The sequence below is a fragment of the Triturus cristatus genome, chromosome 7 (genome assembly GCF_964204655.1).
Source record: "Triturus cristatus chromosome 7, aTriCri1.1, whole genome shotgun sequence".
NCBI classification, from domain to species: Eukaryota; Metazoa; Chordata; class Amphibia; order Caudata; family Salamandridae; genus Triturus; species Triturus cristatus.
The window spans coordinates 112,670,709-112,681,900 of NC_140590.1; the positions used below are offsets into that span (position 1 = coordinate 112,670,709).

Genomic DNA, 11,192 nt, shown 5'->3' on the forward strand with positions numbered 1-11,192 from the left:
GGCAGAGTATCCACAGATCCAGAAGTGTACTGAAATGGTATAATCAGAGGTCCTGGTTTTATACCCAGTGATGCTTTTGAAGTGGGGGGGCTTACAAGAAGGCTCTGTAAAGTGTAAAGAGGCCCTTTCTTCTTGCCCTGACTCTAGACTCACCACATGGAGCTATGGAGTCCTTTGTGTGTGGAATGGACTTATTCTATTCTGGTGCAAATGTGAGAATGTGGTCAGCTCCTCCCTCCCATCCTCCAAGTATGGTCCATCAGGTCAAATCCCATTGTGTGTGGCTGTCTAGGGGTAATACACAAAGCCCCGCTGTCACCCACCCTAGATATGTGATCAGAGATAGGCTGCAGGCACACAGGGCTAAGAGCAGGGAAATGCCACCTTTCTAAAGTGCAGGAAAGCCTTGGACAAAATCCTGGCCTGCCATTGAACTACCCAAATTACTCTAAGAGTATCAAGACAATGTCACCAATATTTCTAATAACTGTATGGTGGCTTAAACACTATATAATGAAAGAATGTTCATTAACATTGTGAGTCTATTTGCAACGAAACAGTGACCAAAATCCCCCGCAGGCTCATAAAGTTTCTGTTTATGCAATAAGCCAAAAAATCAGTCTTCTTGCAGAAATCTTAATAGTCATCCCAATGCATTTCGGGCTTTAACAAATAGCTCTTCGTCAGGGGAATCTGTAAACCAGAATGTGGTGGTAAATACGTTCAGCGCAATACAATTAAAACTGCATAACAGCAAACATGTGAAACTAGGACAGTAACATGCTAGCATAGCTAAATAATCCAAAATATAATCCAAAAAATAGTCAAAGCACCCAAGGCTCATGCAGTAAATAAGTGATAGAACGACATGCCTGCAAGCATGTTAACATGAAGAAAACACCATGTAACACAGCATGCATGGAATGTAAGAAACATAAAAAGGAAATTGTAAATGAAAACTTGAACCTTACTAAAAGTTGCATTTTGAAAATTGTAATAGAAAATCCAACTTTTCCATTAAAGAGGATTTTTCGTTCCCATACATAGGTACCAATCCTCAAAGATCTACCTCCTCTCCATTAGGAATTAGAGCGTAATAAATGTAAGACGGATTTTCCAATGTTAGCCTATGTGAGTGGTAGGCCTCACGGTAGTCAAAAACAAATGTGGGAGTTTTTCACTACCAGGACATGCAAAACCTCTAAAAGTACATGTCTCAACTTTTACTTATTCAGCACACTGCACTATGGGCTACCAGGGGCCTACCTTGGGGGTAATGTATGTGTGATAAAAATGGTGAAAAAGGCGTGCCAAAGGGTTTAAATGCCAACTAGGACATGGCAGTGTAACACTGCATTCGGGGCTGGGACAAGTTTTACAGTGTTGCTCAGGTGGGTGGCATTTAATGTACAGGCCCTGGGTAAATGGAATAGAACATATATATATCCAACACAGTTTCCTTTATGTTTCATGAACACCATGGCACTCCGGTGCAGGATATGTTTGCAAGTGTTTAGTGCTCACTCAGACAGGCCCGAGGGCCACATGCTGAAATACAGGGATATATAAAAAACCTGGGGAACAAATGGGTGAAATGATATATATATTGTGACCGACACCATTTGAAGGCTTTAATGCAGATGCAATTATTGAGAAGGCACTTAATTAGGATATTTAGATGGCCACACTGAGGTTCATGTAACAAATGTTTTGCTTTTTTGCTTTAACCAGCATCCCTCACAGGTTTGATTGAAACAAACATCACAATCTAGATTTTGAAGGCCAATTTACAAGAAGAAGCAACTTTTAAAGTACATAAAAATGTCGCCTCTGATGCTGGTTCTTCATCTTCTTCAAAGGTTTCTCATTTGTGCTATGGTTTTGTCTGCCTGGATACACGCTTAACTATATCAATATCATAACAGTGAAACAAGTAAATTTTTTATTGCATTTTCATTAATATTTACATTCAATTTGAAGTTTCTTGTAATTTAAGCTTGTTTCTGTTTGCTTTAAAGCAGATAGTTGACAAAAATAAACATTGGCCTTTTTTATTTCAGGTAAACACAGTCAGATGGTCATGGAGAACGTCACTGACAGTCAGTCTTTACTTTGGTCAAACTCAACAACCATAGAGACAGCTACACCCACCTTTGAGTACACTTTATATAATTACATAAACGTGATCCGTATTGTGTCTTATTCACTCACCTTCCTTCTGGGAACGTCAGGCAATGGGTTGGTGATAGGTATCTGCACCTTCAAGATGACCAAGACTGTGAACATCATCTGGTTCCTTAATTTGGCCATTGCAGACTTTATCTTTGATATTTTCCTCCCTCTTCAAATTTCGTCAGAGGCAATGGATGGACATTGGCCCTTTGGTGAATTTTTGTGCAAGATCAGTACCATGGTGTTATATCTGAACATGATGGCAAGCATCTCCTTCCTCGTGGTGATCAGCATAGACCGATGTGTTTCGGTGTTGTATCCATTCTGGTCCAGAAGACACAGAAAACCCAGTCTGGCATTCAAGGTTGCATTTGTCACATGGGTTTTCTCAGTTATTGTCAGCTCTCCATACCCAGCATTTTATGACACTTTGGATATTTTGGAGGACAATATGACATTTTGCTTCAGGACTTATGCAGTGTCTAATGAGAATTTTTCTGAAAAATCCATAGATATCATGGACATGCGCGATAACATCATGATCATAACTCGATTTGTAACCATGTTTGTTGTCCCCTTCACCCTCATCATTATCTGCTATGGAGTGATTGCTGTGAAGATCCGGCAACAACCATGCCTCAGAACATCCAGCCGGCCCTTCAGGATTATCATCACTATCTTGGTCCTGTTTTTCATCTGTTGGTTTCCATTCCATTCCTTACCCTTGCTGGAGATGATAGGATATTATCCTTGGTCTTTTAAAGTCCATATGTTAGCTGTAACTTTTGCAACCGGTCTGGCCTACTTTCATAGCTGCCTCAACCCTGTCCTGTACTTCTTCATGAGCAGAAACTTCAAAGATATGTTCAGATGCCCTATTTTATCAGTGTTTGAAAGAGCTTTCAATGAGGAACAAACTCCTTCCACTATGGACAGCAGGAGCCCACCTAAATCATCAAGTGAGGTGGAATCTTTTATGCTCTGAACCTTACTTGAGTGGCCTGCACAGAAAATGATTTCCATCTGTGTTTATCTCATACTGCAATGCAGAGTTTTATCAGTATAGCTGAGTTGCTGTGAATCATTCTTGTTTTAAAACCAGTGTGTGCTCTTCTGCTCAAAAATGCAGAGAGAAGGCTTTCAAACTGCTGTGTGTGGTCTAAGATGTAGTCTTACAGGACCTCATCTACAAGAAAATGAGGCAGCGAGGCGCCACAAACCATTTATGTATTTTCAAAGCATAGGGATGCATCATATTTACAACAAAACAACGCACATGTGTGCTTTCCCCTGTGCTGGCACACAATTGCCTGCCATGTGCCAGCGAAGACCCTCTTGCGTCATGTTTCAAGGGCTTGTAAATAGGCCCCACAGTTTATAGTGAGCTGTCTATCACCCTGCACAAAATTGTCTTTCCTTGTATTTTATATCGATACCTGTATTCTTATTCCCAAATATCTGTTGGAAAAATGATCTTTTCCTGAGAAGGACATGTCTTCATAGCCAATAATGAAATATTCATTTTGAAGGTTTTGTATCCTGTTTCTAGTCAATTTGTATCTACAAGTTGTTGATAAGGTTATGCAATATCAACCTTTTGAGCATCTACTGTGCTATAGATTGAGTGACAAACTTCATCATCAAGATCTAATGCAATAGAAGCAAGACAATTGCAATTTGAATATCCCTTTGTCTCTAAATTTGTCGCCATTTTGTTTTAAATGAGTATAACATTTCTTTCCAAAGCCACAGAATTAATATCTATAAGATTTGCTGAATATGTTTGGAATGCCAGGTGATCTATTTTTAAACTATCAAATAAGGAAATGCATAAAGGCGACAGACTACCCTGGCACCACCTCCCATGTGCTGCTGTTGACGTCAAATCTTATTTCTGCCCTGAGCCTGTGGGTCAAAGCCTCCTCAGCACTTTAAGAGCTCAAGGCACCTTTGATGTCCTACTCCCATCATTCTAACTAATCGCTGCTCTTTAACAACCACTTGATACTAAAAAGATCCATGTTTGTCCCAGCTGCATCTTGGTGCTAAATAGTGTGCTTACATTTATTCACAAAATCTCTTCAAACACTGCAGTCAGTCAGTGCAATGTAGAGAGGGCATCACCCATCTCCCATTTATGTTGAATGTGGGTGTAATGATTAGCAATAACTGTGCAACTTAGATTAAAAACACTATGTGCCACTTGTAGCAAACAATGTACGAAAAAATGGTCCATTTGCAGGGCATCAGATAGTGCTGCTATTAATGTATTCTTTAAAAAAAAAAAACTTTAACCACATTGTAGTTGTTTATTAAGATCAGGTGTTGGATCTGACCAGCCTGTCACTGTGTGGCCTTGATAATTCTTTTGACTGTATGACATTCCGGGTTTAAGGTGGAGTATAAGATTCCCATCTTCAGCCTTGTTAAGTATTATAAAATGTCAGCACCAGGTTCAATGCGGGTGCAATATGTGTGGATAGTAAGAGGTCATCTGACCGTGACCGTCACACTTCACGATGAACAGATTCTAGGATTAGTTCAGCACATGTGATAGTAGTGACAGGCGCCTGCCTATTTCTTCTGCCTTAGATTGGGTGATGTCCTGAAACTGTTTTAAGAACAGGGAGGATTGGGTGATGTCTGGCCAGTGCTTGTTTGCACTCTGCACCTTTACAAGCATTCAATGTCAAAATGACTTTTAGTAGTAAAGCGAGGCCCTACTACACACTTGTATCCATGGCAAATTTCCACACCTTTCGAATATTATATGAGTCTCAGGCCTGAAAGTGATCACTTTACGACCTAGCCAGCCTTACATGTGCTCCTCTGGGTTTTAATTCATTGGAGATCTGTGGTTAAACAAATGGGCTGTTGCAGTTGAAGTCAGTGAAATGGGGATTGGAGTCCACTCATTTTACTGCTATAAGGGAGTAGCCATAAAATTAAAATACCCCCCCCCCCCCCAAACCAAAGCTCCTATGGCACCAAGCAAAAAAAGTCATTGAAACCCTCCCCAGAAGGTTGTGCTTGTAACTTTCATCGAAGCATCTATCGATTCAACTTTTCATCCTTCCATCCACCAGCTGATAATCACTATTTCACCTTTACATTCTGTCATCCATTCCGTCTTTCGTCCAGCATTTATTCTGTCCACCCTTTCATCCAGCCATCGATCAATCCTCCTTTTCACTCATTCATCCATTCTTTTACTCATCTGTCCTTACATCTATTTTTTCACTTATCCATACATCCACCCATCCATCCTTTATCTCATCCATCCATCCACGTTTTCAACACACCCATCAAGCCAGCCTTTTATTCCTTTCATCCATCCATCCACCCACCCTTTCACTCAACATCCATCATTTCACTCACTCATCCAACATCCTTTCTTTCATCATCCATAAATCCTTTCACACATCCCGTCCTTACATCCATCCTTTCAATCAATCAATTAAGCTTTATTCGACCATAAAAATTACAGTCATAAAAGCACGTATCACAATTGTTAAATATTTCAAGATAAAAGTGCACAGTTAAAATATCCAAGTTAAAAGAAAAGATTAAATAACAAAGACACCTTACGTTAAAAATCTAGTTTACATGATATCCAGACATAATTCAAGTCCCAATAATTCACCTAAGGTGCAGCCTCCCACGATTCGAGAGACATGGGGCCCGATTCACAGAACTAACTTAAGACAAAATCCTAAACTTACTACCATTTTCGTATTCACAGAAGGCACTTACTCATTTTGGCATTCACAGAAGACACTTACTCACTTCGGTATTCACAGAAGTTAGGAGTGCTAACTTTAGGACTCCTAAATGCCTTCTGTGAATACCGAAAGTCTTAAAATTAGGATTTTTTTCAGTTTAGGAGTCCTAAAGTTAGGACTCCTAACTTTATTACTACTAAACTGAGAAAAATCCTAATTTTAAGGCTTTCGGTATTCACAGAAGGCATTTAGGAGTCCTAAAGTTAGGAGTCCTTACTTTACTACTACTAAATTGAGAAAAATCCTTATTTTAAGACTTTCGGTATTCACAGAAGGCATTTAGGAGTCCTAAAGTTAGGAGTCCTAACTATACTACTACTAAACTGAGAAAAATCCTAATTTTAAGGCTTTTGGTATTCACAGAAGGCATTTAGGAGTCCCAAAGTTAGGAGTCCTAACTTTACTACTACTAAATTGAGAAAAAACCTATTTTTAAGACTTTCGGTATTCACAGAAGGCATTTAGGAGTCCTAAAGTTAGGAGTCCTAACTATACTACTACTAAACTGAGAAAAGTCCTAATTTTAAGACTTTTGGTATTCACAGAAGGCATTTAGGAGTCCTAAAGTTAGGAGTCCTAACTATACTATGAATACCGAAATGAGTAAGTGTCTTCTGTGAATACCAAAATGAGTAAGTGCCTTCTGTGAATACCAAAATGGTAGTAAGTTTAGGATTTTGTCTTAAGTTAGTTCTGTGAATCGGGCCCATGCTTTTCCTCAACCGCAGGGCCTTTTTCAGAAAAGTAGATACCCTCCAGGCCACATGTTCATTGTCTAGAAGTTGTACGCGAACAAGTGCTGGGCGGCATTTCCTAAGACCCTGCTGTCTTAAAAGGGGAAGTAACCAGACTTTCCTTAGTTCTTTAAAAAACTTGCAAAAAAAGACTAGGTGAATGGTTGTGGGTGTCACACAAGCAGGGGGGTAACACTCTAGACCAATCATTCATTCTGGGTGTGGTCACTAGTCTGTGTACCACACCCAGTCTGAATCGTATCAGCAGCATTCTGTCGTGTCCACTTGGGACAAAATTTAAATAAGGTTCCCAACCCTAAGAGCTAAGCCTTAGTTGGTGTTGGATGACTGTAGGTTTGAAAGCCTCATCTGCTAATCTAATAGAGCACAACATTTTGAGGCACTCATTCTTCAGGCTTTTCCTTGATACTCAGGCCATAGAGCTGGGATTTGAATAAAACTCTGGGTGACCAAGATCACTCATAAACCTGTACATAAACTTGAGCCAAGGTATCTTCAGCGCCCCATCCAACTTAATACAGTCAAGCAGGATTTCTCTATTTAAATGGGTCTTCTCACTGATCCAGATCCTATGCCATAGAAGAATTGGCTCAAGTTTAATTAGGTCTGCTAAGTACGGGAGGCCCAACTCCTCATGGCACACAAAAGAAGACGTGCCAGGAGGGACGGAGAGGATATACCAAAGGAAAGCGTTGTCCACATTTTGTAAGGGGAGGGAATTCGCAAAGCCCCACACCCCTGCCCCGTATATCGCTGCTGAAGTACACTGGGCCTTGTAGATTTGCAAGAGTTCACTGGGCGGCTTCCTTCCCAGTCTCTTTACAAAGGTAGCCAGGGCACTGGTTGATCTACTAAAACAAAGCTTTTCTGCTCAATTGCTTGAGTCCATGTGTCGTTATGACTGAAAAGGACGCCGAGATACGAGAAAGTAGTAGTAGTTGCTAACTTCCTACAATCCAGATAGATATCCGGACCCATAATGCTCCGGGTGCCAGTAGCACAGTTCATTATAAAAGTTTTGGATAGATTAATCTTTAAGCCCAAATCAAGCATAAAAGTATTAAAACTGGTCAGGACCCTTTGTAACCCATTGCCTGTACTCGCCATTAAAACGGCATTGTCAGTGTAAAGGAGAGCCGGTGGAGGTCTCCCACCTACCTGAGGAAAATCATGCCCACTCTTAAGGAGTGCCTCGGCCAGACCATTGATGTATAAATTAAAAAGAAAGGGGGCCAGGACGCAGCCCTGCCTGACCCCTCTTCTAACAGGAAATCCTGCTGTACACTGACCACCCACCCCGTATCTTACGCTTGCTGAAGCTCCCTCATAAAAACGGTGCAGGAAGGCAATAATATTAGAATCCACACCAAAATCGGCAAGAATCCCCCATAGCCTTGCATGAATTACAGAGTCAAAAGCAGTCAAATCAACGAAGACTAAGTATAGTCTCCCTTTTTTGGCTCTTGTGTATTTCCCGACAATCATAGCCAGGTTTAGACTCTGTTCCAGGGTTCCCAGGCCCTCCTGAAACCCATACAGGAGATCAGACAGAACATTATTTTCTATTGCCCAGTCCTGTAGCCGATGCAGGATGACTCATCCTGCCACCTTCACCATGGAGTCAAGAAGGGAAATTGGTCTATAGCAACCAGGGTCTTGGCGATTTCCCTTCTTGAATATTGGGACAATGATGGACTCCGTCCAAGTCTTCGGGAAGGAGGGGCAGTCACTGGCATTGACCATCTGAGTTAATAATGGGGCCCAGAGTGGGACACATGACTTAAACAAGTCAAGTGGCACGCCATCTGGGCCGGGAGCCTTACGCCCCTTACTACGGGCAAGAGCCAGTACCATTTCATCCAATGTTACAAGGAGGTTGCCATTAGGTACGCAGAGAGGACCCTGAGATGGGAGCTCATCGGTGTTCGAGCCATTATATAGTGCAGAAAAGTGGGTTATCCAGTCTTTTTCTGGGATTGCAATCTCAATTGAAGGTCTGCCACCCCCACACAAAGGCGGGGTCCTTAAGATCTTCCAAAAGGCTGCAGAGTCCTTTTTTTGAGCTGCGGCATGTAACGACTCCCAGGCTTCCTCCCTCAATGACCTCTTTCTGGCAGCAATTATCCTCCTATAAGAAGCTCTAGCCCTCCGTATCCCCTCCTGAGATCTGGGTTGCCTATGGAGCTCTGCCTTCAGGCTGGCATATGCCTTGGTGCATACACTATCGAACCAGCCAGTGGTTTTCGGCCCAGTACGGCATTGAGCAGTCAATAACTTCCTAACCTCTTTAGTTATCTCAAGAAAAGATCGGGTTAGGTCATCTGCAGAAGAAAGATCATTTAAGCAGATGTCAAATGCAGTTTTACATGATACAATAAGCTGCTTAGTCAGTACCTTAGGGTCGACCTTAGACCAGCGAAGAGCATACCCATTTGTTTTGCTCAGCTCTAAGGAACTCAACACCTGGTTCACACAGTTCTTCCTCCCAATTATTTTTAGCTTGTACTTGTAGCTTAAGACAAAGTGGATAGTGGCCACTCAACGCAATGGTCCATATCATAAAGGACAACAAACTCGGGGCAAGGGTGTGTGAAACCAGCATAAAATCAAAAGTCGGGGACATAATCACAGGGATGGGGACAAGTTCATTTGCAAATCCCAAATCATAATGAGACATTAAGTAATTGAGATGAACCCCAGCCTTAGTGTGAGAAAAATGACAGTTGAGTACCCCCTCTTGCATATCAGTGCCACAAATTTTCGGGTTAGCAGATTTACACAGTGCACAATTAAAATCCCCCAGCAGGATAATCACAGTATCCATGGAGCTCGAATTACAAATAACGTCCAAGGCTTCGCCAATCCTAAAAAGCTCCGTCCCCAACTCTCCTGCAGGTACATTATTGTAAAAATGTACCACTAGCATTCTCTTGGGAGGTTTTACGTACAGTTGAATGATCTGATAGTAGCAATTCCCTGCGGAAAAAACAATTCTATCCACCGTTAACATATTAGATATATACATACATAAGCCTCCCTTGGGCCTTCCTCCCAGGCCTTTCACCGCCGGGGTATTGAAGGTGAAGTAACCAGAGATATGGACTGGCTCCAGTTCCCATGTTTCTTGTAGGCATAATATGTCGATATTATCTATAAACTCAACCCATACAGGATTTGAAATCTTTGCATGCAACCCAGCAATATTCCAAGAAATGATACTAGTTTCAGACATTACTTTCTTGGAAGGGTGTAATTCGCTGGGTAAATAGGTAGGAGTTGACTTGCACTGGAGGGGAACCCTTCTGTAGTGAGTAGAGCGCTAACGTCATTGCTCAAATCATGTGTATGGGGATTACCCTGTGGGATTGCACACAATGGTAGTGGGAGGTGGATTAGTACCAAGACTGGGACTCGCTGTGCTACTGCGCTGAACCTCAGGAGAGACTATAGGATTGCCAAGTCCCCCCTCAGCTATTTTGTCACACTGCGTATGGGTGGCCAGTCAGTCAACCTCGTCCAGGTTGTAAAGTGGAGCAAAGGAATTACTGACAGGAATCGGGTAGCTGAGATATGGTATGCCGCCACCAAGGCCCTCTGAACAGCGTTGGAGGGGTTTTGCAGGATGGTAGAAAAAATCCAATGGCACAATACTAACCCCCTGACTTCTAACTGGCCAAAAACCCACCCTGCTCAGAATTGTACAGACAAGTGCAGGAGATGCAAAGGAAAGAACCACACAGTCTCCCTCAAGGGACTTAGCGGACTGACCCACCCACCCTATCCTACGGGCCATTTTAAAATCTCGAAAAAGCTCACTTGTCAAACCTGTTTTCCCAGTTAAAAAATGTAGGGATCTATTACGCAGAGTAGACCAGTGTTCAAACTCCCCCTGAGGGATTATGGGGACATTCACCAGGACCACTGTGAGTGGAACAGCTTCGGGCGGGAGGTGAAATACCTTTAATCCCATGGCTCCCCCCCTTTCTACCCTATGGGGTCCTAGGTTCATCCTTTCAGTCATCCATCCACCCTTCAGCCCATCCAACCACTAATCCATCCACCCATTTACCCTTTCACTCATCCATCCATCCTTTAACTCACTCATCCATCCATCCATTCACCCTTTCATCCATCTCCCCCCTTTCATTGAGCCCTCCAGCTATCATCCCTTTCACTCATCCATCCTTTCACTCACTCAACCATCCATCCATCTTTTTACTCATTCATTCACCCACCCTTTCTCTCAGCCCACCCATCCTTCCTTCCTTTCACTCATCCATTCTTACACTCATTCCTCATGCATCTATCCATCCACCTTCTCACTCACCTATCTTTCTACCATTTCATCGATCGATCCATCCATCCATCCATTTGATCTTTCACTCATCCATCCAGTCACCCGTTCACTCATCCATCCGTCCGCCCTTTCATCCAGCCATCCATCAATCCTCCTTTTCACTCATTCATCCATTCTTTTACTCAT

The 11,192-nt window shown here is 42.2% G+C and overlaps 1 protein-coding gene across 4 annotated transcripts in view; it reads left to right on the forward strand.

Annotated features, from left to right (window-relative positions):
• Positions 1-3,700, forward strand: part of LOC146808960 (chemerin-like receptor 1) — a 57,536-nt gene extending 53,836 nt beyond the window's left edge. For all 4 annotated transcript variants that reach the window (XM_085615759.1, XM_085615761.1, XM_085615758.1 and 1 more), the window contains one exon: positions 2,061-3,700. In XM_085615759.1, coding sequence (XP_085471885.1) covers positions 2,075-3,157 — 1,083 coding nt within the window. In that variant the 5' untranslated portion in view covers positions 2,061-2,074 and the 3' untranslated portion in view covers positions 3,158-3,700. The remainder of the gene's footprint in view (positions 1-2,060) is intronic.
• Positions 3,701-11,192: the final 7,492 nt, after the last annotated feature.